Source organism: Coregonus lavaretus (assembly GCF_964263955.1).
Source record: "Coregonus lavaretus genome assembly, chromosome: 14".
NCBI classification, from domain to species: Eukaryota; Metazoa; Chordata; class Actinopteri; order Salmoniformes; family Salmonidae; genus Coregonus; species Coregonus lavaretus.
Window position 1 is genome coordinate 38,886,133 of NC_140001.1, and position 27,548 is coordinate 38,913,680.

Consider the following 27,548-nt stretch of genomic DNA (forward strand, 5'->3'; position numbering starts at 1 on the left):
TGGTGGCTGACAATACTTTTTTTCCCCACTGTATGCATGAAATGTGCAAAGTGGTCAAATGTGGTTTTGAATACCATAAACAGGCAGCTACTAAAAGGGTACTAATTGTTTATTTAACCAGTCAATTTCCACTTGCTGTTTTGAGTTCTCAAACTTGCTGAAGATCTCATGATTTTTCTGTTCAGGTTGGACTTACTCAGTTTCAAATTGATCAGACAAGTGTTTCACTTTGATATAAAATGTAACCATATCTTTATCACTGGGCTTGTTGTTCTGACCCTAGCCCTTCTCACGAGGCTAGGAAAGAGACAATTTTGACCCAGACAAGTCTTCATTGACAGAAGCCCCATTCAAACTCTGTCAGGTTGCTCTCACGCTTGCCAAGCAATGCACTCGACAATAGTGTTTAAATGAATCAGCTGGGAAAATGCTGTTATATACACTAAATGTTTATTACAGTTTATTAGTGCAAAAACCTACTAAAGATATCTCATGTAATTCAGATGACATTGTCTGCTCTCCTGATGTGGTCAACCAGATCAACTACCACCCTCTGGTGGAAAAACTTTAATTGCAGTGGGGAGGTAAATGGATGGTGAGTCTGGAGAGACTGACCTTAGCAAAGGATTTGACAAGAGTAAAACTAATTCCAAATTAAAATACAATTATGAATAACCCCTCATTTTCAGAACTCGGTCTTATATGGAATCCAAATCAAATTGTATTACTAAGAGTAATACAACTTTGACAATCATGTGCTGAGTTACTAGGGCTTATGTCATTGTATCAAAACGCAAAGGGCAGTATTGGTCCAGATTTATGGGTGAGAAGCTGTACTAGGTAAAAACATGATCGCAAGAGTTTTACATTAAGTGTGGATACCTTTATTTTCATCATAAACGAGTTACAGCCAACATTCCAGCTTTACAGAAACTGGTCACTCATGAGCCCCAACAGCGAGAAAGGAATTTTCCAACAGACATTGCAACAGTTGCTAAATACAATCAATGCCATACATTTATTTTAAGTCAATTAAACGCTTTATGGTTGACTGAATGTGCTGCATTTTTGTGATGCAAAATTAACTGTTTTGATATCCTATTATTCTGTATATTTTGAGACCACTAAGTTGTTTTTTGGTCACGTGAAATTCATGAACAGTCACAAGATATTTAGAGTAGTATATAAAGACCCACCGTGGGAGAAACACTTACTGCATTAATTATTTTTCATTCCCTTCAACTGGAAAATCTGCTGGACTGGCACTGTCTACCACGAACAGTCAAATTTTACCACAGCTCTTCTAAGGTTGTACAATTTTATTTCTTCTTAGGAGAAATCTGTACATGGAGGTTCTGGCCTTCAATGTTTGACATACATATAATAATAGGACAATGGGACAGACAGTAAGCACTGAAGGAACAGGAGCAGTTTCACTCAATCAAAGCTTGACAGGAAGGTCAACACAATCTCCTTCAGTTTGGCGTCAGCTGTCGGTGAGATCATGCCATCGGTCCTGGAATAAAACAAGAGTCATTACTTCAGATGAAATGTATATCAACGCTCATAATGATTTCAACATCAACCATTGGTTTTGACCGATAGCTCAGACAGTCCTGTTACCTGATTGTGGTGAGCAGGTCCTGGTGCTGGCTGAGGACGTGCCCAAGGAAGGCCTTCTCAAACCTGGTGATCTTGGAAGGGTCCATCTTGTCCAAATGACCTCGGACACCAGCGTAGATGACTGTCACCTGCTCCTCAATGGCCATGGGGCCTGGGGGAGGGAGAGAGAGTAAAATAAAAATATGTTGCCCCAAATGAAGGAGTGGGCCTGGTTGACAACATACAAAATGTTAAAATTTATTAGCACACTGGGTGGTGACACTCACAGTACTGTCCCTGTTTGAGCAACTCAGTGAGGCGCACTCCCCTGTTGAGCAGCTGCTGGGTGGCAGCGTCCAGGTCAGAGCCAAACTGGGCAAAGGCAGCCACCTCTCGGTACTGGGCCAACTCGAGCTTCATGGTACCAGCCACCTACACAGTCAAGACCACAATCATATTACAGATTTAGGAGACTGATTCCAAGTGAGAAAATACTCTAGGGTAAATCGCAAACTGCAATGAACTAAAAATGTTTATCTGCATTTATCTGATGTATAATATCAGTCTCCTAAGGAGCCCCAGGTCACACCTGCTTCATGGCCTTGGTCTGGGCAGCTGATCCGACTCTTGACACAGACAGACCCACGTTGATGGCTGGGCGGATACCTTTGTAGAACAACTCAGTCTCCAAGAAGATCTGCAGGGGAGAGAGCACACTTCTGTTTAGGGATTACATTCATCTTTGACATGTCCCCTGGAAAAAAGTTAAGTGGGGCCTTCAATGAAATGACGTCTCTCCACACCGCACCCACCTGTCCGTCAGTGATGGAGATGACATTGGTGGGGATGTAGGCAGACACGTCTCCGGCCTGGGTCTCAATGACGGGCAGAGCGGTCAGGGAGCCGCCTCCGAAGTTGTCGTGCATCTTAGCGGCTCTTTCCAGCAGACGGGAGTGCAGGTAGAACACATCACCGGGGTAGGCCTCGCGACCGGGGGGACGACGCAACAGCAGGGACATCTGACGGTAGGCTACAGCCTGGAGAGGAAGGAGGGATGCGAATACAGCTACTAAACATGGGTAGATTAACAGAGCCTGGTTTCATTCTTTTTTCATGAAGCAGCATCACACGCAAGACTCTCCACTCAGCCCCGACTTCCCCTTCTCACCTGCTTGGACAAATCGTCATAGATGATGAGGCCGTGCTTGCCGTTGTCTCTGAAGAACTCTCCCATGGAGCAGCCAGAGTAGGGGGCCAGGTACTGCAGGGGAGCAGCATCAGAAGCTGTAGCAGACACCACAATGGTGTATTTCATTGCATCAGCGTCAGTCAGCCTCTTCACAAGCTGGGCCACAGTGGATCTCTTCTGGCCAATGGCAACGTAGATACAGTACAGCTTCTTCTTCTCATCTTTGCCTTCGTTGAAACGCTTCTGGTTAATAATGGTGTCAATGGCAATAGCAGTTTTGCTGTTAGAATAGAAGAGGGAATTTGTATTAGATTACAGTTCTAGTATACTTGGGCTCCAGAGTGTCAGAGAAATCAAATCTCAAAAGAGGCAAAAGTTGACTGGAAGAATTACTCATCTCATAGCTAATAATTACTACAAATATAACTGCATGGTTTAAAGTTGAATGAGAGGCAATAGAAAATGGTTGAAGCGCTGTCTACTACCCTCCAGGAAATTGCAAGTTAAGTTAGCATAGTAGAACATTAACACCTTAACAATTGTTTATTACACATTGAACATGCAGATTCGTAATCCTCAAATAGACCGACTGAGGGATAGCTGGCATCTGGCCATCTGTTTACCCAGTCTGCCGGTCACCGATGATCAGTTCACGCTGGCCACGGCCAATGGGCACCAGGCTGTCCACGGCCTTGATACCAGTCTGCATGGGCTCCTTCACAGAGATACGGGGGATGATGCCAGGGGCCTTCAGACCCACACGCCTACGGATGCTAGACCCAAGAGGACCCTGAGGGACAAGGAAAGGTTTACAATATTCTGATCAGACCAGATATGCCCAGGCCGTAGTACACCTCTAGTCACAACCCAAAGACCCTAGATCTGAAAGGAACAGGTTTGGGTATAATATACAGTGCCTTCCACATTTTGTTGCGTTACTGCCTGAATTCAAAATAGATTAAATTGATTTTTCACCCTCACTCATCTACACACAATACCCCACAACGACAAAGTGAAACCATGTTTAGAAATGCTGGCAAATTTATAAAAAATGAAATTCAGAAATCTAATTTATGTAAGTATTCTCACCCGAGTCAATAGCTGTGGTCAATAGCGGTGTTCGAATACTCATACTATTGCACTATTTGTGACGTAAATTGAGTATGTAGTATGCTTATTGGTCATAGTATGGATATAGTTAGTATGCCAAAAGTTCCTGGATGTCGTACTACATTCGCCAAAATACAAAGTATACAAGCAGTGGACACCATTTGTGCTTTTAGGGTCCATAATGCAATTCAGCAAATGTTGGCTTCAACATTTTCAGATAAAAGAAAATTGATGAAAATGTGCAGCCGAAGCCCGACGAGAGCAGATACAAATGTATTGCTTTAACAAATGACAAATGGTTAAAAAAAAATGTTTTGCTATGTAATAAAGTAATTACTTTACACATTATGTCGCCTGACAATTTGTTAGCTACGCTAGCCTTACGAACCGCATAGCATATCATTACAGCAATTGCATGTACTGGTATGTTAGCTAGCTACCTAACATTAGATGGCTACTAATACATCCAACTTAATAATAAAATAATATTATGCCATTTAGCAGACACTTTTATCCAAAGCGACACAGTCATGTGTGCATACATTTTTACGTATGGGTGGTCCCGGGGATCGAACCCACTACCCCGGCGTTACAAGCGCCATGCTCTACCAATTGAGCTACAGTATATTAACTATATGCTAACTACCCAATGTGTATGGACTTGATTATTAATGTCATTCTTAGCGGTATAGTCGTGCGTTCTCAACGGACATTGTGAAGTCGTAAGATGTCTAGCTAGTAATTTGTTATGCTAACAAGCTAGCAAGAAGTTGCATAGCAAAAGCATCAACATCCGGTAGACAGGCGAAGCGCTAGTAAACTCAACTGAAAGGATACAGTTCGTTTACAGTATACTAAAATTAACTAATAGTATATACTCATTAAGTATGTAGTATGTTATTACGGGTATTCAAACACAGCTAAATGTTAGAATAATCTTTGGCAGTGATTACAGCTGTCAGTCTTTCTGGGTAAGTCTCCATGATTTTGGCATACCTGGATTGTACAATATTTGCACATTTCTTTTAAGAATTCTTCAAGCTCTGTCAAGTCGGTTGTTGATCATTTCTAGACTTCCATTTTCAAGTCTAGCCATACATTTTCAAGCCGATTTAAGTCAAAACTGTAACTTGGCCACTCAGGAACATTCAATGTCATCTTGGTAAACAACTCCAGTATATATATACACTGCTCAAAAAAATAAAGGGAACACTTAAACAACACAATGTAACTCCAAGTCAATCACACTTCTGTGAAATCAAACTGTCCACCTAGGTAGCAACACTGATTGACAATAAATGTCACATGCGGTTGTGCAAATGGAATAGACAACAGGTGGAAATTATAGGCAATTAGCAAGACACCCCCAATAAAGGACTGGTTTTGCAGGTGGTGACCACAGACCACTTCTCAGTTCCTATGCTTCCTGGCTGATGTTTTGGTCACTTTTGAATGCTGGCGGTGCTTTCACTCTAGTGGTAGCATGAGACGGAGTCTACAACCCACACAAGTGGCTCAGGTAGTGCAGCTCATCCAGGATGGCACATCAATGCGAGCTGTGGCAAGGTGGTTTGCTGTGTCTGTCAGCGTAGTGTCCAGAGCATGGAGGCGCTACCAGGAGACAGGCCAGTACATCAGGAGTCCGTAGGAGGGCAACAACCCAGCAGCAGGACTTTTACCTCCGCCTTTGTGCAAGGAGGAGCAGGAGGAGCACTGCCAGAGCCCTGCAAAATGACCTCCAGCAGGCCACAAATGTGCACGTGTCTGCTCAAACGGTCAGAAACAGACTCCATGAGGGTGGTATGAGGGCCCGACATCCACAGGTGGGGGTTGTGCTTACAGCCCAACACCGTGCAGGACGTTTGGCATTTGCCAGAGAACACCAAGATTGGCAAATTCGCCACTGGCGCCCTGTGCTCTTCACAGATGAAAGCAGGTTCACACTGAGCACGTGACAGAGTCTGGAGACGCCGTGGAGAACGTTCTGCTGCCTGCAACATCCTCCAGCATGACCGGTTTGGCGGTGGGTCAGTCATGGTGTGGGGTGGCATTTCTTTGGGGGGGGCCGCACAGCCCTCCATGTGCTCGCCAGAGGTAGCCTGACTGCCATTAGGTACCGAGATGAGATCCTCAGACCCCTTGTGAGACCATATGCTGGTGCGGTTGGCCCTGGGTTCATCCTAATGCAAGACAATGCTAGACCTCATGTGGATGGAGTGTGTCAGCAGTTCCTGCAAGAGGAAGGCATTGATGCTATGGACTGGCCCGCCTGTTCCCCAGACCTGAATCCAATTGAGCACATCTGGGACATCATGTCTCGCTCCATCCACCAACAGAATGTCCAGGAGTTGGCGGATGCTTTAGTCCAGGTCTGGGAGGAGATCCTTCAGGAGACCATCCGCCACCTCATCAGGAGCATGCCCAGGCGTTGTAGGGAGGTCATACAGGCACGTGGAGGCCACACACACTACTGAGCCTCATTTTGACTTGTTTTAAAGGACATTACATCAAAGTTGGATCAGCCTGTAGTGTGGTTTTCCACTTTAATTTTGAGGATTGATCAATTTGATTTCCATTGATAATTTGTGTGTGATTTTGTTGTCAGCACATTCAACTATGTAAAGAAAAAAGTATTTAATACGATTATTTCATTCATTCAGATCTAGGATGTGTTATTTTAGTGTTCCCTTTATTTTTTTGAGCAGTGTATTTGGCCTTGTGTTTTAGGTTATTGTCCTGCTGAAAGGTGAATTTGTCTCCCAATGTCTGGTGGAAGGCCGACAACCAGGTTTTCCTCTAGAATTTTGCCTGTGCTTATCTATATTCAGTGTTTTTTATTATTATTTTTTAATAATCTTAAACTCCCTAGTCCTTGCCGATGACAAGACAAGCACACCCATAACATGATGCAGCCACCACCATGCTTGAAAATATGAAGAGTGGTACTCAGTGCTGAGTTGGATTTGCCCCAAACATAACGCTTTGCATTCATGACAAAAGGTAATTTATTTAGGGCCTCCCGAGTGGCGCAGCGGTCTAAGGCACTGATCAGTGATAGAGGCATCACTACAGATCCGGTTTCGATCCCGGGCTGTGTCGCAGCCGGTCATGACCGGGAGACCCATGAGGCGGTGCACAATTGGCCCAGTGTGGTCCGGGTTAGGGGAGGGTTTGGCCGGCTGGGATGTCCTTGTCCCATCGCACTCTAGCAACTCCTTGTGTAGGCCAGGCGCATGCACGCTGGCTTCGGTTGCCAGCAGTACGTTGTTTCCTTAGACACATTGGCTTCCAGGTTAAGCGAGCAGTGTGTCAAGAAGCAGTAAAGCTTGGCTGGGTCGTGTTTCGGAGGACGCATGGCTCTCGACCGTCGACTCTCCCGAGTCCGCACGGGAGTTACAGCGATGGAACAAGACTAACTACCAATTGGATATCACGAAATTGGGGAGAAAAAAAAGGGGTAAAAAGTTTAATAAAAACATTTGGCAGTTTTACATTAGTGCCTTATTGCAAACAGGATGTATGTTTTGGAATATTTTTTTTTTCTGCACAGGCTTCCTTCTTTTCACTCTCATTTAGGTTAGTATTGTGGAGTAACTACAATGTTGTTGATCCATCCTTCATTTTCTCCCATCACAGCTATTAAAACTGTAACGGTTTTAAAGTCACCATTGGCCTCATTGTGAAATCCCTGAGCGGTTTCCTTCCTCTCCAGCAACTGAGTTAGGAAGGACAGCTGTATATTTGTAGTGTGTGTATTGATGCACCATCCAAAGTGTAATTATTACATTTACCATGCTCAAAAGGGATATTCAATGTCCGTATTTTTATTTTTACCCATCCACCAATAGGTGTCCTTTGCGAGGTATTGGAATACCTCCCTGGTCTTTGTGGATGAACCAGTGTTTGAAATTCACTGCTCGACTGAGTGACCTTACAGATATTTGTATGGTCTGGGGTACAGAGATGAGGTAGTCAGTAAACAAGCATGTTAAACACTATTGCACACAGAGCGAGTCATTTTTTTTTTTTTTAACTGCTGAAGTTATTTAGGCTTGCCATAACAAAGAGGTTGAATACTTATTGACTCAAGACAATACAGCTTTTCATTTAATTGATTTGTAACAATGTCTAAAAACATTTGACATTATGGGGTATTGTCTGTAGGCGATGACCAAAAAAATCTAATTTTATCCATTTTAATTTCAGGATGTAACAAAATGGGGAAAAAGTAAAGGGGAATGAATACTTTCTGAAGGCACCATATCTATTCCAGACGGACATTGCTCGTTCTGATATTTATTTTCATACACAAAAATCACTACAATTGTTAGGTATTACTGCACTGTTGGAGCTAGAAAAATAAGCATTTCGTGGCACCTGCGATAACATCTGCAATATGTGTACGCGACCAATAATATTTGATGACTGGCAATTAACTACATAAATCTGCCCTCACCTTTCCGTCAATGGCATTGCCCAGAGCGTCCACCACGCGACCCAGCAGCTCCTCACCTACTGGCACGTCCACGATGGCACCAGTCCTCTTCACGATGTCGCCCTCTTTGATCAGCTTGTCATTACCGAACACCACAACACCAACATTGTCAGGCTCCAAGTTCAGAGACATACCCTAGAAAAGAGGATAGATTACGTTTTGTTAAAATATGCTGATTGACAACAGTAGTAGATTGAACAGAAGAAGCATTTCAACATGGTTCAGTTAGGATACATAAACTAAATTGCTCCTAGATCTGCACCTTGAGCCCAGAGGAGAACTCCACCATCTCCTCAGCCTGAACATTCCTGAGACCGTACACTCTGGCGATACCATCACCGATGGACAGCACACGGCCAGTCTCTTCCAGATCAGCACTGGTGTCAGCCCCCAGGATCTTCTCCTCCAAGATGGAGGACACCTCAGCCGTACCTAAAAAACAAAAAAAAATACTCAACATTAAAACTGGGCGAGCTGCCCAGTGACAAGCCTACCAGACGAGCTAAATGACTATGCGCGTGTCAAGGCAAGCAACCCTGAAGCATGCATGAGATCATGCTCTCCGTAGCCAATGTGAGCAAGACCTTTAAACAGGTCAACATTCACAAGCAGATTACCAGGACGTGTACTCCTGAGCATGCTCTGACCAACTGGCAAGTGTCCTCACTGACATTTTCAACCTGTCCCAGGCCGAGTCTAATACCTACATGCTTCAAGCAGCCCACCATAGTCCCTGTGCCCAAGAAAACCAAGGTAACCTGCCTAAATGACTACAGACCCATAGCACTCATGTCTGTAGCCATGAAGTGCTTTGAAAGGCTGGTCATGGCTCACAACACCATCATTACATTTAACATTTTAGTCATTTAGCAGACGCTCTTATCCAGAGCGACTTACAGTTAGTGAGTGCATACATTATTTTATATTTTTTTCATACTGGCCCCCCGTGGGAATCGAACCCACAACCCTGGTGTTGCAAACACCATGCTCTACCAACTGAGCTACATCCCTGCCAGCAATTCCCTCCCCTACCCTGGACGACGCTGGGCCAATTGTGCGCCGCCCCTAGACCCACTCAAATTTGCATACTACCCCAACAGATCCACAGATCTATTGCACTCAACTCTGCCCTTTCCCACCTGGACAAAAGGAACACCTACGTGAGAATGCTGTTCATTGACTACAGCTCAGCATTCAACACCATAGTGCCCTCAAAGCTCATCAATAAGCTAAGGACCCTGGGACTAAACACCTCCCTCTGCAACTGGATCCTGGACTTCCTGATGGGCCGCCCCCAGGTGGTAAGGGTAGGCAACACCACATCTGCCATGCTGATCCTCAACAAGGGGGCATGCTTAGTCCCCTCCTGTACTCCCTGTTCACCCATGACTACGTGGCCAAGCACGACTCAAACACCATCATTAAGTTTGCCGACGACACAACGGTGGTAGGCCCGATCACCGACAACGATGAGACAGCCTATAGGGAGGAGGTCAGACCTGGAAGTGTGGTACCAGGACAACACCCTCTCCCTCAACGTGATCAAGACAAAGGAGATGATCGTAGACTACAGTAAAAGGAGGGCCAAGCACGTCCCCTTTCTTATCGACGGGCTGTAGTGGAGCAGGTTGAGAGCCTCAAGTTCCTTGGTGTCCACATCACTAACAAACTATAATGGTCCAAACACACCAAGACAGCCTATTCCCCCTCAGGAGACTGAAAAGATTTGGCATTGGTCCTCAGATCCTCAAAAAGTTCTACAGCTGCACCATCGAGAGCATCCTGACTGGTTGCATCGCCGCCTGGTATGTCAACGGCTCGGTCTCAGACCGCAAGGCGCTACAGTGGGTAATGCGTATGGCCCATTACATCACTTGAGCCAATCTTCCTGCCACCCAGGACGTCTATACCAGGCAGTGTCAAAGGAAGGCCCTAAAAATTGCCAAAGACTCTAGCCACCCTAGTCATAGACTTCTCCGTGCTACCGCACGGCAAGCGGTACCAGAGCAACAAGTCTAGGTCCAAAAGGCTTCTTAACAGCTTCTACCCCCAAGCCATAAGAATGCTTTACAGCTAATTTTACATTTTTTACATTTTAGTCATTTAGCAGACGCTCTTATCCAGAGCGACTTACAGGAGCAATTAGGGTTAAGTGCCTTGCTCAAGGGCACATCGACAGATTTTTCACCTAGTCGGCTCGGGGATTAGAACCAGCGACCTTTCGGTTACTGGCACAACGCTCTTAACCACTAAGCTACCTGCCGCCCCGCCCCGCTAATCAAATGGCTACCCGGAATATTTGTATTGTCCCCCCACCCCCTCTTTTTACGCCGATGCTACTCTGTTTATTATCTATGCATAGGCACTAACTCCACCCACATGTACATATTACCTTGACTAACCTGTGCCCCCGCACATTGACTCTGTACTGGTACCCCCTGTATATAGCCTCCCTACTGTTATTTTACTGCAGCTCTTTAATTATTTTTAACTTAACACTTATTTTTCTTCAAACTGCATTGTTGGTTCAGGACTTGTAAGTAAGCGTTTCACGGTAAGGTCTACACCGGTTGTATTTGATGCATGTGGCAAATAACATTTGATATCCTTGTTTTTGTTAGTATAATAATATAGCCATAGAGGAATCTCTGTTTATACAGGGGCAAATTATGATAGCAACATTATGTTATTGTTTTCAAATGTCATCTAAACCTAATGTCTCCTGCTCATAACAAGAGGATTTCTGACCCAAGTTCAAAAGGTCATTCCTTGAGTCCCCATTCTCTCTATACTTACCTGTCTTCGCAGCAAGACATGGTCTGTGTGTGTGGAGGTGATTCACTCCTACGCAGGCGGCGGCAACATTTTTAGACACCTAGAATTAATTAAAGTATGATAGGTTATTCTTCAAAATAAGTGTAATTGAACTGATGGAATGGCAAAGAAATCGCCCAATATATGTTGGAATACGTTACAATCAAAACACGGCATACGCTCTAGGCTAGGCGTTAGCCCAAGTAACGTTGGCTAATAGCTAACTAGGTTGTGCGCAAGTAGTCCTTTCTTATTTGACAGCAGGCCTATGAAAAATATAAATCCAATTAAACAACCAATAAAATAAAAAAATCGACAATTTCAAAGCATATGCTAGACACTATAACTAAATATATTTAGAGAGACTTGTAGTGTGTGCGCGCGAGGGGAGCATTCTACATGTAGAGAGATCCTGACCTTCAGAGTTTACCTAGCTAGCGGATAGCATGCTAAACTAGTTAGCTAGCTAACACAGCCATTTTATGGGGCCGTAACGTTAGTGTAGTTCAAGTGCGCATTGAAAGTGGAAATCTAAACGAAATGTTCAATGAACGAGTTATAAAAACGGTAAACCTAGCGAATTAACGTTACCAAATAAAAATCTACAAAGTAACGTTACGTCGAGTGCCATGCGTTGCCTTTCTTGGACATGACATTCTGGGACGAGCGCGTGAAGGTGGAGGCCTGTATGTACCCTTCACACACCGACTGCATTCACATTTACATTTTAAATCGTGCAATGCTAAATGTCTTCTATTCAACATCCAAATCAATGCAATACTCACAAATCCAGCCCGTCTGGGCAAGCTTCTGGCCAGAGCCGCTGCAACTCGCACAGATAACATCTCTAATGGGCGAATGTGACTTGTCCTCCACTACCTGCAAAGACCAGCTTGCTGTACTTGGAGAGTGTGCGAATGGCCGAAAACGAGTCCCTTCTTCTTCGTTTTATGTCATCCGTGATGACAGGCTGTCATTTCAAAGCATTACTGCCATCTACTGCAGCGGAGTTCACTTATCTATTAATGAATCTGGCTGAAAAACATTATGCCGAGGGTTATGGCGCAACCTAGTGGCTATTTGTGGTACTTTACATTTCCTAAATGTTCCTTCAGAAAACGCCGAGCCATCGACGCTTTGTCACGGAAGCAGCTGCCTGCCAGCCCAGTACTTGCTAGATCCGCTTGAATGTAGAAAGATTGAAACGGATCATCCGCATGGGCTATTTGTCTCTCAAAAACCCAGCGGCAAGAAAAGGATCCAAGGATGGTTTTAGTGCATGTCGGATATTTGGTTCTTCCTGTATTTGGCTCAGTAAGAAATAGAGGTATTTATATGTATTTATATTTAACACATACATGTGCCCTGTTCATCTTAATACCACTGGAGCTGCTCGCTAACCTGGTCGAAAATCTATTTAGAATCCATTCCAACGTTAGCTAGCATTAGCAAGCAACTATGTTGTTGACCAGCGCTACATGTTATTAACAATTGCAGGACCATACTACACATTCTGGTAGTATGGGTCCTATTTACCTATAAATATGTTTTATTTATTTATTCTCAAATCGAGATACGTTAGCTGTTGACAGCTAACTACTGTAGCTAGTTAGCGCGTTGACCGACGCTATTTAGCTAATGCTAGCTAAACGTTAAGCTATTTTTGGACATTATATATTGTAGCTAGCTAGTCAGTTCCATTTTAAGAAATACTTTACCAACTGACATTAATGGCAGTGGTGTAATATCAGACCACAGAGAGTAATGCGTGAAACATGTTTGAAGGTTAGCTAGCTAGCGCGGTCTCGGCAGGTTAGGTTAGTGGAGAACCTATTTAATCCCAGGATGATGTCATTTGGAGATAATCTTTACTGCTTGCCGAGAGGGTCTTACGACAAATTCAATCACCTACGTTAATCGATACAATTGTATATCACAACTAGAAGCTTACAAACAGACTAAATTGACATATTTCAGGAAGTCCTTTAAACACGTCGTAGCTAGGTAGGTTGTTTTTCCAATATTTAAAACAAGCTATCCACCAGGTGATTTTACGCTAGTCATTTCCCGTTGATTCAGTACCAAAACATACCGTTGCATAAACCATTTAGGCTACAGTGTAGCGTATCAACTAAATTCATACAGTGGCATCAATGATTTCACATTGTGCATTTATTTCTGTTCTTATTTCCTGTTTCATAGTATCGAGGCTGGCTCTACATTCTGCATTTATCAGATCTTTGTCCCCCCATTGTGTAGCTAATGATCATCTGCTGTGGTGTGGCGTGGCCTGTTCTCTGTATTTAGCTGTATCGTGAATCCCTTCTTCATTTCCTCTTTCCATCAGAAGACATTGCTATTATTTTCTTTAAACGCCCCCAAGAATGTACCATTCACCCATAATTCATTGTTGTGAAAAAACAAAAATTGCTAACACCTGTTGTCTTTTTCTGTGAAGTTGCTGTATTGTTAACCCATTTTAGCTCTTTAGAGAATCAAATAAATGTCACTGTGTACCTCCCATCCAGTATTGATATACAACATGCTGTAAATTCCTGTAAAGTGGATACATTTTGCATGGGTTCGACTTCAGCACTGCTTTAATGAAGACCAGAATTTGGCTAATTTTCTCCATGGAAGGTGCATTGTACACATGTGGCTAAGTAGCGGTAGCTAATGCTCCAATTGGCATTCTTACATGATATGTAAAAGCTATACTAGGATTATCCCTAGTGTGGTCATCTGAGTGATAAAAAAATGGAAAACACATAAAAATTGATTAAATACAGGTACACTGCACCTCTTCCCAACAACCTGTCATAACTGTAATACTTTGTTCTTCTTGAAAAGAAGCCAAAACCAAATTCTATAAGTAGTAGATTCACTCACTGGTGGTTCATCACTTCCTAATGATCACTTCCTAATGATCCACTAACAAAAGTACAAAATGCTATCCATTTCACAGGGATGCTTATCTCCTGCACTGCTACAGTAAATCCTCTAGTAGAGTAATAACGTCTTTTATTGTTTGGTTGTGGTTGCTCTTTACCCTTTGTTCTGGTAATAGTACTTTCAATGCATGGTCATGTTATGATTCATATGATTTAGTTTTTACGTTTAATAGTAAATTCCAATGTAATTTTTCTGTAGTAAAGATGTACCCTGCTGCACTGTGCTGTAGCCAACCACGTCTGCTCATTGGATGCTGCTTTTGTTCTTTTTAACACTTTTATGGAGCATGGTGGGCTTTGCCTTCAGTCTATGTTGTTTATTTTTGTTGCATGGTATTATTATTATTATTATTATTATTACAACCAAAACACAAATTCCACATATACTAATATTTTCCAATAAAGAATATAGTATTTTTCCTAACCTTCAGTGTGCTTCTTGCTGATGTCCATTTGTTGTCTTTATCCCTTCCCTCGTCCCTACCTGCCCAACTCCACCCCACCCGCCTCCACTCCCGCTGTGACAAAGATAGACGATTCCCTCGCTTTTCTCATCACAAGGCCTGAATGAGTCTATCCCCTGTCATTCATGGAGATTCTACTACTGAGACAATTGAAAGTGCAGTGCGCCACTGTTGATCCTGGGATCAAATGCTACTTTAGTAGGCCTAACTCATTCTGATTAATTAGTGACTGGTTATGAACTGAATGTGACATTTTAAAAACCCACCACCACAATCGGATGTTTCTGAAAGTTGTCAAGATTAGTCTCATTACTATTTTCCTAGGCATTTTGTAGCACTGCACCTTCAAATCTACTACAACTTAATGATCCAAATGCAATGTAGACATTTGCCTATTTCTCAATTGTAGGGGTTTCACCTGTTTTCATCTGAATGTGTTATCCACTCTTCCACAAACACTTTAGCATGTACATGTAAGAAAAGAGCCTAGCAACTACATTCACAAAAGCTTAGATGTAGGTTCGTCCCTAAATGTTTGTGCTAGGCTGCATATATCTCAATGGATAGATTTAGTTCGATGGTCTTTTTCCACGACTTCTCTTGCTGCTCGAGTCCAAACTAAAATTTTCCGCCATGGAAAACATATCACAGACTATGAAGTCTTGTCCTATGAATTGTGTTCTCCCCTTTTCAAATATAATATTTAGTCATATTGGCATCAATGTCACGATGTAGCCTAGGCCTACTTCATGTAAATTGAAAGCCATTCCTATTCACAATCAATGTTATTTCCATTAGAATTGTCAGATCTATCTACACACACACAGTATTAAAACCTAGACAGTGCACTATAGTACAGTGGTAGTATCTGGTTCTCCCTCTCGAGCCTCAACAGCAGCCTGTTCTTTTCAGCTGCCAAATAGCTGTGGTTAGGAAGAGGGGAAAAGTACTGAGCTGGTATGCAATGCATTTAAGCTATTTCCCCTGAACCAAGGAATCTACATATGGGAAAGCTTTGGCTAGCACTGTGTCTGAGTGAGAGAAAGAGCGATATAGGCAGTATGTAAATCGATACTGATTTCTGGTTGGAGATAGACGTTGTAGGCTTAACATTTTGCTGATAGAGACATATGGGTAGTGATAGATAAACATTCAGTTTTGTTGTACTATATAATATAGCCTTATGTTACCCACAGTTCAACAGGTGAGAGAGTTCTCAGAAAAAGGACTCACAGCAATGTCATCACATTGGTAAAATCCTCTGATTATAATGGAGAAACAGTTTCTTTACAAAAAAACATCTCTTAGGAATAGATGTTCTCTGTTTTTTTGTCCTTCTGTGGATTAATGATGTGATTGATCAGCAGAATGTCACACAGTAGATCTAGAAACACTTCTGACAGCAGTTGTGCACTTCTATCAAATGGATTCATGGTCAATCACATATATTGCACACAGCTTTTAAAACTAGCCTAATTTGGAAACCACTTGAATACACAATTTAAATGCACAGTCCTGGCTGCGCCCATTGCCGAAGAGTCAGATGCCCAGAGGTGAGAATCCAAACAGAGGGTCAAATGTGACATGATGCCATAAAAGACCATTAATGTTTGGAAAAATTAACATTTTCTATGTTACTTCACCATATCTCCTTATCCCCTCCTCTTCACCATAGGTAAGAGTTAGGGCTTTTATAAAGATCATCCTACAGAAACACAATTACAACACAGAAACACACACTGTTAATTCTAACCTACCATTTCTCTCTCAGGTGTCTGACTCCCTCTTGATGTTTCCACAGGATCCCACTTTAACCGGCAGCAGCAGCAGCATAGCCATGCTACCTCTTGCCGGCACTTCCAGCTAGGCCCCCATGCCGCGCTGCCCATTGACTTCCCCATGCCCCACCCAGTTCAGCCCCAGTCGGGCATAAACCCCCACCTGCCTCCCTCTGGCCACCAGCATCCTCCCCAGCTCCACTCGCCCCTCAACCCCCTACCCCCCGTACCCCAGTTCCAGGACCTCTTGGTCCCCCCTTTCCTACCTCAGGCCTTACACCAGCAATACCTCCTCCAACAGCAGATCCTAGAAGCCCAGCACCGCCGCATCATGCCACCTTCCAGGTATGGGGACTTGGTTTCTGGCTATGCACGGCACTACCGTAATAACTAGGGTACCTCCATAAGCTTTAGTAATGTCATGGTCTGTACGAACAACTATATTTTGATGCACCCCCCAAAATCTGTACAGTTTAATAATGTGCCCCTGATAAAGGGGTAGTTAACCCCAAAGTTTGGCATGTGTTTTCATACTTCAAATGTGCCACACAACAGATTGCATGGAATTTAATGTGTACAGAAACCTTTTTTGGTTGTCCTCTGTCAGCAGACGCACCCCAGAGAGAATGCCCCACCAGCCCCACAGACTGCGGCTGGGGTACGAGTTTGCTCCTGCCCTCCATGTCCCCCCACAGCCTGTTGGCCAGCAGCCTCGCTACCTGGCCGAAGGCACAGACTGGTAAATAACACACCAGCTTGCACTCCTACAATAATGTGGCTTCATAGTTAAGTCTAATACATTACTCCTGAACTATGGATTATCTTCATTTCAAATTTGAGTCCCCTCCCACGGGCATTATGTAATCCAATGATAATCAATGTTGATGATGTTGATGGGTCTGTGAAATGGGCCCAGTGTTTAACTGGTTCTTCTCTCCTCTCTCCTCCTGTCCTGTGTGGTTGGTCAGGGACCTGAGTGTGGACGCGGGGCTTCCCCCCCACCAGTACCACGTCCGCCCACTGCCCCAGCACTTTCAACACTACCTGACCTCTCCCAGGATGCATCACTTCCCCAGGAACAACGCCTCCACCCAATTGGTGAGGACATCACAACTCCTTTTGCCATGGAATTTAAATGTTCAGAGTGGACAGTCCCATTCAAAGCAATGTTTCATGATCTGCACTGCTGGCGTCCATATTAGCTGAACCACCTGGAGTGTTTGATTTGGTATTTACACCATAGGTCATTGTAGAGACAGGGTTCAGGGATGGCAGGCAGGAAGCAGTATGAAACGCAAAGATGTTTTCTCAAAGATGAGTTGAGGAGAATGTATCCAGATTACTCCCTTACTGTCTCTCTGTATGTTCTCCCCAGGTTGTCCATGAGATCAGAAACTACCCGTATCCTCAGTTACACCTGCTGGCCCTGCAGGGCCTCAACCCCTCCCGCCATGCATCCGCTGTGAGAGAGAGCTACGAGGTACAGTCATCTCAGTCACACGGCCAAGTCCCATCAACCCCGTCACACTGTCACCCTGTCACACACACACACTCCCTCCCTCCTCTCACCTCTCACACATCCGTCCCTGCCTCTGAGTGACAAATGCTGTGGACAGCCTCATGTGGGACTGATCTTCTAATTTCCGCTAGTTCTGTGCTCCAGATGCTTCCGAATCCAAAAGCCATTGTTTTATTTTGTTTTGTTCTTTTTATCGTACTGAAATAAGATATTTAACGGTCTTTCCCCATGTGTTGCCATTAGGAGCTCCTGCAGCTGGAGGACAGGCTGGGCAGTGTGAACCGAGGGGCCATCCAGACCACTATTGAAAGGTTCACCTTCCCTCACAAATACAAGAAGGTAAGACTATGCCCTCATAAGTTGTGTCAGTAACGGATGTACAGAGGTAGAAAATGGAACAGATTCGAATGACACCGATGAGAATTGCCATCTCATTTTAGGTCATTGTTAGCCACATTATCTCTCCAAAGAATACGGTCTGCTTCCACTCCAAACTGACTTATTTAGATGGTCTGGTCTGGAGTGTACCCAATTTAAGACCAAGGATGACTCATCTTGTAGGTGAAAGGACCAATTATTATAAAGCTGTGTAAGTCATATGAGTATGATTTAAATATACTGTACAGTATGTGAAGGAATCATAAGCATTACATTTTAATGAGACAGGAACCCGAAGGACACTTTTTTAATTGTGTCTTCTGCAGTATACTGTATGCCATGTTAGGACAATGGTTTTAAACAGGGTTTTTCAGGACAGCTGTTAGTCATATATTAGAACTACATTATGAGGACTTCAAGCATGACTATTTTCATGTGAACTATCAAAACTTTGCAAATGAAAATGAGAGATGCATTGCTTATGGTAATTGTCGCTGTATTTGTATATTTTTCTATTTCCAGAGAATACCCCAGGACCTGAAGCTAGGGCTGGAGGATGAGGAACTGGATACAGATGAGAAGTGTACTATCTGTTTATCAATGCTGGAGGATGGAGAGGATGTCAGGTGAGTCAAAATGCTAATGACAATGTTATTGTGCCAACACAGAGTACAGTTTGCAGATCTCTGTGTATCTATGGTCATTCATATTAACACTCTCCTACATCTTCCTCCACCAACAGGAGATTACCCTGCATGCACCTCTTCCACCAGGCGTGTGTAGACCAATGGCTGGCCACCAGTAGGAAATGCCCCATATGCAGGGTGGACATTGAGACCCAGCTGACACCAGACAGCTGATGCCTCCTCTCCCTGCCCCTTCCTGTAATACCCCATAGCATCCCTAGGAGGAGCTCTGCCAAACGTCCACCTTCCCATCCGCATCACTTATGAGCCTGCCTTCTGAGCCAGTCGAAGAAGACAATGAATGGAAGGGGACGAGAGAGCGGGGGAGGGAGGGATTAAGAAACCACACTGATCAAACAATAGAGAAACAAAACAGGCCGATAGATGGATGGAGAAGAGAGGCAGAAGGATGGCAGAATGTATAGACAGGTGCTGGGGCTTGATGAGTCTCCATTGGGTTGTGCACAGTAGCATTCGCTTCTCCATACACCTACTCAAAGATGATTCTCAATCAAACCCCCTAGCATGTGTGTGTATTGTGTTGCTGAGGGTTTATTTATAGGTCTGTTCTCGACCTCTGATGTGTATTGGTCTCCCTCCGTGTGATGAAACCCAAACGCTGAGCTCTAACTACAGCACATCTGTGCAATCATGACAAGATATGAAATCAGCAAGGGAATGTTTCTTGAAATGAGCTTCTGTGGCCTAATGCTTAGGGTGTTATGGAGTGTAGTAGTCTTGTAATTGATTGCCAGTATTTACAACAGAATGACAGTGTTGTGTAGCAAGCAAAAATCCCACTTTGAGAAATAAGGTGGGGGAAAAAAGAGGGAAAAAACTCCTATTTAACAAAGGAGAATAGGCGTACAGACAGACTTTAGACAATGAGGAAGTGCTAGCTATGTACAAAGGCCAAACATTTTGTGGGTTTCCAGTACAGTAGATCTCTGCCATCACAGTGGATGCTAGAGATGCTAACCAGGCATGGCTTTAGTGGTCTGCATTGTGCTGTAGTGGGGCCTCTATAGTCTAAAACAGAGGCCCCAGATATGCATGCTCTATGGCAGGCTTGGGCTGTCTTGTGATTGTGGAGCAGTAGAAAGTCTGCAGTCTCTCTGCATGTGAACCATAAACAGTATGACTCTTTTACTCATCCATGGAGCAGGATGACATTTCCCCTAGACGCTGATCTTCTGTCACTGTTGCGTCTCCCCTCCTAATGATTAAGATTAGGATTGGGGGAGGGGTACATTGATTTAAAGAACTGTGCTTATGGGCAATTTCTACTCGCAGCCTCATCCATAGCACGATCTTAAAGGCTGGCATGGGCTGGAGGATGCAGTGTCTGTGTCTTGTCTTTAGAGTAAATACAATGTAATCCTTTTCTAACATATACCAGTACCTTATTGCCTACAGAACAAGCACATGTGAGTTATACAGTGCATAGCAAACAACCTCTGTTTCGGTTCCCTTCATTTCAATCTCAGTTGCTCCCGTTGTTCGATACAGGAATACAGCTGGTGTTCCTAGGAGATATCCAACTAGTAGGCTTTTGTTCTGTGTCCTAGAATGTGTAAGATGGTCCCCCATGATGGTAGTTGTGTATGGTATTGCTAGAACATCTGTAAACTGTTCAGTGATGGAAGCTGTTTTCTCTATATCGTGCATTAATCATGTTGGTGTAGTTCACTTGAAAGAGGGTTAAAGGGAGAAAAAGCCATTCGTTTGAAAATACCAAACAATTATTCTTACTATTTACATTTCTTTGATTTTTTAAAATTGTTTTCTTCATTTTGGTTTCCTTACTATTCATTTGTTTTGAGCGCTCATGCCAATTTGGACATTGGACCAAGTAAAGCCAAGTCCTTGTCCATTTTTTTTTTTTAATTTTGAAGAAATGGTTCCAATGCTGCAAAAAAACATATTTAATAATGTAGCTTGTGTTTTGTAAATGCACTAAAATATGGGGTTGCCTGAAGTAGATTTGGTGGTGTGGGGTCTCCTTGTTCTAGCTTATGCGTCTGTGTTCGGTTACACGTATCTTCATGCTTCCTTGTGTACTCTTGGAGGTTGACTTGACTGTGTTGCGTTTTTCCTTTGTCCAAACCCTCCATCCAAAAAAACTAAAGACAGATAAACAAGGAGGGTTGCTACTTCACATAGGATGCTGTGAGTTGAAATGCCTTAAGTATTTAACAATCATAATTTATTACTAACCGTAGCTATTGTGGTGGCATATTTCATGTCTTTTCTCTCTTGACTTTGCAATTGAATCAATCTATTTATTTAGAAATAACACAATGTAAAAAAATAAATAATAATACCTCATTATGCATTGGTTGGTGGGGATGCTTTGCATGCAAGTTGTGTTTTTCATAAGGAGACAGTGTCATTTGGAAGGGTGACTAGGGTGTAATGTGAGCTGTCTCTAGCCAACGTGGTGCTGTTGATCTTGATTTACATTCCATTCAATGTCATATCGAAGATTCCCCCCTCTGCTTTGATCGAGTGGACAGACTGTGACTAGGTGCAAATGTTTTAGCATGTAAACCTCCTAGCATGGCTATACCCCTTGCTGGAAATATGATACTATTTTATTTTTCATATTTATCCCTGATCATTACCAGTTTCTCAGTTTGTTTTCATTTGTTTTGATTTACCTCGATTGTATATTTCACCATATCTGGATGTTGGGTGTCTCATTTTTACATTTTAGTCATTTAGCAGACGCTCTTATCCAGAGCGACTTACAGTTAGTGAGTGCATACATTAATTTTTTTCATACTGGTCCCCCGTGGGAAACAAACCCACAACCCTGGCGTTGAAAACACCATGCTCTACCAACTGAGCTACACGGGACCATTCTTACCATACGTTTCTCTGGCCCAGCTATATTAACTCTTTCCTTATGAATGAATAACTGCATTATTAGGTACTTTGTATTGCTGGCAAATGCAGTGTTTGTGTAGTTAGGTTCGAGAGGTGGCTAACATGATAAACTTGAGCTATTGGGTCTTATTTTTTTCTGGTGTAATACTCTTGATAGTGTGGTTTTACCCCTGGGTATAATAAGCTAACCACCTGTTTTCTGTGTTTATTTTCTCAATAATAACAATTTATAAATCCTACATATATCCAATTGGAATGAAGCTGACTGGTCTTATTTTTATTTTTCCTGCTGTCACTGGCCTTACCCCATGTCTAGGGCCTAGAGTTTTTGCTGGTCAGGTCACCTGGTCAGGAAAAACTCCTGCCTTGCCTCTGTCCTCCACAGACAGTATACTGCGTTATTACTCCAGAAGAAAACTGGACAGTAGCCATAGTATTATAACTCATGCTGGTGAAGGGGAATAAAAAGTAGAATCCTAAAGCACAAGCTTTCTAATGCATGTCCTTCTCAGGTTTTCATATGTGTACATGGGCGTAGCTGTAGACGTGTTTAATATAAGGCTGTACCTTCTTGAATATTACAGATGTTTCTTTGCTGCTGACAAACTGTTGATTAAACTAACCTGCCAGTGATTAAAGGGAAGTGGCCATCTTTGTACAACACACTGCTGTTTTGCTGTAACCGCGCAATGTTTTATGAGCTGGAGTATTTTATAGACAAAGTATGTATCAATAATATGAAAAGCAATAGCTAAATGATAATGAAGAATAACATGGATCAGTGAATATTGTGGAAAATCTTTAGATTCACATTTGGTGGATTTTGTACTGTATTTATTACTAATGATGATGCAAAAAGTTGCATAGCTTAACCCAAACTGTTCTGTCTCCTTTTTTTATTTATTGTCTTCTATATGATGTTTTTCTATGTGTTTTTCAAATAAACTGCCTAAAATGCTGAAAATACCTGGTTAAGGATTATTCAATTTTTCTAGTAAATAATTAACTTCATGACACGAATCGGTACAAAGTTTATAAACACAAAGCAAGTATAAAATCATAGAATGATTATTTTTTTCAAAATATCAGCAATAATCACTGACAATTAGGCTAGATGGACACACAGGGTCTGTGCATGAAATACATGTCGACAGTGGTGTATCTAGTCCAGCATGAGTGAATACAATCACATGCTATGAATCTGCTTCTAAGCATCATTTGTTTCTATATAGTTATCACCTATGTTCTCTGTTTATGTTTCACAAAGTAAAATACTCAAACATACAAAAATGGTTTCAGATTGAAAAGCACTCCAGAAAAAAAAAAAACTCCAATACATAAATAGCTGGTCCCAAGTTCCGCCGCGATAGGAAATCGAATTAGCATAATACAAAAATCCCCATCAAAATCTGTCTGTTTAAACTAGAGATATGTTTTTGCATGCGCTGATAAACTCAAACCACCGCATCCGACAATGGCGACCTTCCGCATCTGTGGTGGAAGGTGGCCAAGCTACAGCTGTGTTTGTCAGACAATGAGACATCCCGAAAATAGGTATTCTCACGAAAACCTCTGTAGCATCCGAACGGTTTGGCATCCAAACTAATATGACCACTCTATGGAAAGATGAGACTCTCATGAACACAACGGTCACGTGACTCGTCTGAAGTCGGTACTGCCGATCTGCCAACTTCTGTCTGTATCTTCCGAACAGTTTGGCTAGGACACCCACAAGCATCACAAGACTTGTCTGAAGGTAGCCCAGTACCAGTTAAAACAATTAATGGTAGTACAGTATTTATGGAAGTAGTTTAGTGTAAAAACAGACACTTTAAAACAAACTTCATTTCGATTTATTTTTTCACTATCTCTTTTTCCATGGATGAATCTCTTATTCAATGTGTTTCTATGGGCTAATAGCAGTAAGGCCAAATTCAATGTTTCATCAAATAATTGTTGTAATTTTCTTTATATATACCTAAAGGGGTCCTAAAATTCAAAATGAAATAGCTAAATGGTCCTCGGTATGACAATCTTAAAACAATCCTCCCTCCCCCCGGCTCTTAAGGGTTAACATAGGTACTTGTCAGTATTTGGGGTAGAGCACTCTTTGTATCTGCCCATCTGCCTTCTGAGGGTCCAACCACTTCCCACACAGGAAGATAGTGGTCACCGAGTTGGCTGTGTTGGTGACCTCTACACACTCCAGGTACCAACCAGAGTTGTGGCTTGAGCCATCATGCTCCACTTTGACCCTCAGCAGCTCCCCTAAATCCAACATCTCCAGAGTAAAATGATCTGTTTGTCCCCGCTCAAAAAGGTTTCGGAACTTCTGCTTTAAGGCACGTCTTCCGGAATCCCCATTGGAGCCATATATGGTGATGTAAACGTTAGAGTCAGTTCCGGCCCTTTTGACGTCGCCGGTGATGACGATTATCTCGTACTTGACGGGCACGAGGCTGCGGACCTTGCTGGCAAAGCTCTCGATGGTCTTAAAGCATTCAAAGGTCAGGAACTTGTCCCGTTTGGCTGCTAGAGGGATCTGGGCATCGCAGTGGAATAAATACCTGGACAGGAACAGAAAGAGAAGCATGATGACATTAGTTTAGACATGATGAGAAAAAGACCTGTCTTTGTTCCCCAGAAGTTTTCACTCACTTGTTTCCCAGTCCCTTCTCTGTCACCACAACTTCCAGGACGTGCCAGAAGGCCTCACCCTTCACCTTCTTGCTGTCTTTAGTCGTGTGCCCCACGCAGATGCCAGCTATCTCACCCACATTCTTGGAGGAAAACTCAAATGTGTCTGTGGCTCCACTGAAAAGAGACATCCACAGGAGATAAGTTGATTTACTCTCCCTTCTTTTATATCTGTAAAATAATGATTATTCTAAGCACAGTATGGACTTAACTGTCCTGAAATTAATGGCCTGCTGAAAACAGTAAGATCAAGAGAAAAGGTAGAACGCCAGAGCACTTGAAAGAGAAGAGAAGATTATTTAGGGGCACCAATAACAAGAGAATGGCTTGAAGTGTTTCTTTGAGAACCTACCAAAGGAACCTCTTTTTCTTTGAACTATTCTCCAGCACAAACTCCTTTGAACGTCCCTTCTTTCCTTCCAGCACGATCCACACATTCTCCTTGGTGTCTGCGTCTTCAGTGTTAGCTGTTGTAGTGGCAATTTCATATTCTGGAGAAAGAATAAAAAATGCAACCTCATAAATTCTAACTTCATTTATTCAGAACATAAGTGCCTGCCGTGTAAAAAAAATAAAGAGATCTACAACCCCTAGCCTAGATGTTAGTTGTGAGGATTGAAAGGAAATGTAAACTGACCTGGTAGACTACATTAATTTATATGGTGATATTCATTTATATGGAGTATCAATTAATCGAACATTCCAAATGGTACATCTAATATAGCGGCCATCCACTTATCATGGAACAATCTATTTCTCTGGAGTTTTCTTGGCTCACTAGTCTACATCAGGGTCAGTGGTGAACTAACTGGTCTTATCACTGAAGTCCAGGATGTCGTTGTTGGCACAGGCCAGCTCTGTCATGATCTGCCTGTCTTCCACATTCTTGGCCAGCCAGCGGTCACATGGGAAACGGAAATTCTTGTCCATGGTCTCATCTTTCACATCGATGTACTCCAGGTGCCAACCCGGGGCAGGACCTGAGAGAAACACAGGTTTATGGCTTATATTCTTGCCTCTCCTCCAATCATCACCAATCAGCCACTTCAAGACTTAGTTTAGTTTTCCCTTGCTGTAAATCCTGTGTACAGAACTGCAGTTGCCAAGAAATCAATCAATCAAAAGCGAGAAAGAAAGCCCTCCTGTGTCCTTTCTCAGTCTGTTTGGCCACCGCCATCACCGTCATTACCGTTTGTGATACAACTACGTGGCATGGCACATGAAGACCTGTTCCTCACCCTTGTTGTCGTGCCATACGCGGAGCTTGGAAAGCTCTCCCAGGCTGAGGATGTCTGGGAAGCGGAACACGTCTTTTGACTTCCGCTCAAACTTGTTTCTGCTACCGCCCTCCTTCAGTGCCAGCGTACCAGTGTCCCCGTTCTCCCCAAACACTATCAGGAACACGTTGGCATCAGTGCCCGCTCCTGGAAGAAAGGAGGAAAAGGTAGATTAAAGATGGTGAAAATAAAGGTAGAACTAGGGGGTGCCTAGTGGGTGCAGGAGTTTTTCCCATGTGGATTTCTGTTCCCATGTGGAGCTGTTGTGACCCACCTCCGATGTCGCTGGTCTGGACCTGGATGATGTAGGTGGTCCTCTCCACCATCTCCTCCTCATCCACCACCGCTGCCAGCTCACAGATCTTAGTCCTTTTGGGCCCTTTGGTCTTTGACAGCCAGTTCTCATAGGTAAACACAGACACCTCCTCTGTAGTCAGGTTATGCATCATGATCTAGAGGACACGTATCCCATGCATACCAGACATTTACATTAACATTTTAGTCCATTAGCAGACTCTCAGAGCAACTTACTGTTTTGAGATTAGAGGGCTGAAATAAACATAATACAGTATGGGGGGAAATCCGACCCGAGTTAAGCATGCGTAAATGGAGTGTAATTCCCTTTTAACGCACCTTTCTCTCTATGCATATTCTGACCTTGAACATAAGCATGAGAATAGGATGCTATTCACCTGCTATTCGTTTGGGGTGGAGATCTAATAAATTAAGGTGTGGCGGAAGTGTGTCTACGGCAGTGTTTCCCAAACTTGGTCCTCGGGATCCCAAGGGGTGCACGTTTTGGTTTTTGCCCTAGCACTACACAGCTGATTCAAATAATCAACTAATCATCAAGCTTTGATTATTTGAATCAGCTGTGTAGTGCTAGGGCAAAAAACTAAACGTGCACTCCTTGGGATCCCCAGGACCGAGTTTGGGAAACGCTGGTCTACGGATATGCCTTCTGATCGTGACTTAATTCCCTCATAATTCCACCACCTTTACGCGTGAGGAAACCATGAACAAGGTCTAGCGAACCTACCGGTTCCAAGTGGAAAAAGCATCTACTTGATTTTTCCAGATAGAAATCCAACATGATAAGAACTATTGATAAGAGCTAGGCAAATTAGTAATCTGTTTGGATAAGGGAATTGTAAATATAAATTACACTTGTTTTAGATCTATTTGTTGCACCCTCTACAACCACTGTGATTATTATTTGACCATGCTGGTCATCTATGAACGTTTGTAGATCTTGAAGAACGATCTGGCCTTAATGGCCATGTACTTGTATAATCTCCACCCAGCACAGCCAGAAGAGGACTGGCCACCCCTCAGAGCCTGGTTCCTCTCTAGGTTTCTTTCTAGATTCCAGTCTTTCTAGGTTTTTTTTCCTAGCCACCGTGCTTCTACATCTGCGTTGCTTGCTGTTTGGGGTTTCTGTATAATCACTTTGTGACATCTGCTGATGTAAAAAGGGCTTTATAAATATATTTGATTGATTGATTGATTGAATGATTGAATTTACCGTATAGTTGCTGGAGGAGACAAATGTGAAACCAGTCATATGGCAGCAAACTGAAGCACATCAACATATCAACCTTATCACAGTAAAGGTTTTGAAATGCTGTGCCTTTATGCAGAATTTAAATTGTACAGCCTTTTAACTTGCAGAGATGTATACTCTCTAATGTCTTAATTA

The 27,548-nt window shown here is 43.0% G+C and overlaps 3 protein-coding genes across 4 annotated transcripts in view; 1 reads left to right on the forward strand and 2 right to left on the reverse strand.

Annotated features, from left to right (window-relative positions):
- Positions 1 to 868: 868 nt before the first annotated feature.
- On the reverse strand, positions 869 to 12,723 carry LOC311141663 (ATP synthase subunit alpha, mitochondrial-like). Its single transcript, XM_084177068.1, has 11 exons — positions 11,996 to 12,723; positions 11,193 to 11,271; positions 8,659 to 8,828; positions 8,358 to 8,531; positions 3,415 to 3,581; positions 2,771 to 3,071; positions 2,415 to 2,639; positions 2,192 to 2,299; positions 1,890 to 2,034; positions 1,624 to 1,774; positions 869 to 1,516 (listed from the first exon to the last, which is right to left on the reverse strand). The coding sequence occupies exons 1-11, from the start codon at positions 12,053 to 12,055 to the stop codon at positions 1,438 to 1,440; spliced, it is 1,659 nt and encodes a 552-aa protein (XP_084033194.1). The 5' UTR covers positions 12,056 to 12,723; the 3' UTR covers positions 869 to 1,437.
- Positions 12,477 to 22,829, forward strand: ark2cb (arkadia (RNF111) C-terminal like ring finger ubiquitin ligase 2Cb; the record flags this gene model as incomplete). Of its 2 annotated transcripts, none has more annotated exons than XM_084177070.1 (8): positions 12,477 to 12,537; positions 16,427 to 16,748; positions 17,011 to 17,142; positions 17,372 to 17,501; positions 17,779 to 17,883; positions 18,166 to 18,261; positions 18,823 to 18,926; positions 19,043 to 22,829. In XM_084177070.1, the coding sequence occupies 8 exons, from the start codon at positions 12,477 to 12,479 to the stop codon at positions 19,158 to 19,160; spliced, it is 1,068 nt and encodes a 355-aa protein (XP_084033196.1). In that variant the 3' UTR covers positions 19,161 to 22,829. The 2 variants fall into 2 exon arrangements, with proteins under 2 accessions (XP_084033196.1, XP_084033195.1); XM_084177069.1 differs by having other exon boundaries at positions 17,014 to 17,142.
- Positions 22,830 to 23,793: 964 nt separating this feature from the next.
- Positions 23,794 to 27,548, reverse strand: part of loxhd1b (lipoxygenase homology PLAT domains 1b) — a gene marked incomplete at its 5' end in the record, with an annotated part of 62,651 nt that continues 58,896 nt past the window's right edge. The window contains 6 exons of the mRNA XM_084176392.1: positions 23,794 to 24,442; positions 24,534 to 24,689; positions 24,925 to 25,063; positions 25,382 to 25,552; positions 25,811 to 25,996; positions 26,124 to 26,301. Coding sequence (XP_084032518.1) covers positions 23,962 to 24,442; positions 24,534 to 24,689; positions 24,925 to 25,063; positions 25,382 to 25,552; positions 25,811 to 25,996; positions 26,124 to 26,301 — 1,311 coding nt within the window. The 3' untranslated portion in view covers positions 23,794 to 23,961. The remainder of the gene's footprint in view (positions 24,443 to 24,533; positions 24,690 to 24,924; positions 25,064 to 25,381; positions 25,553 to 25,810; positions 25,997 to 26,123; positions 26,302 to 27,548) is intronic.

Bases quoted from the DNA above. Each gene is read 5' to 3' on its own strand.
- LOC311141663 (XM_084177068.1), bottom strand. From the start codon at position 12,055: ATGTTATCTGTGCGAGTTGCAGCGGCTCTGGCCAGAAGCTTGCCCAGA. The intron at 8,532-8,658 runs GTGCAGATCTAG...CCTCTTTTCTAG, and splicing joins AGTTCTCCTCTGGGCTCAAG to GGTATGTCTCTGAACTTGGA. The intron at 2,035-2,191 runs GTGTGACCTGGG...TTGACTGTGTAG, and splicing joins AGACCAAGGCCATGAAGCAG to GTGGCTGGTACCATGAAGCT.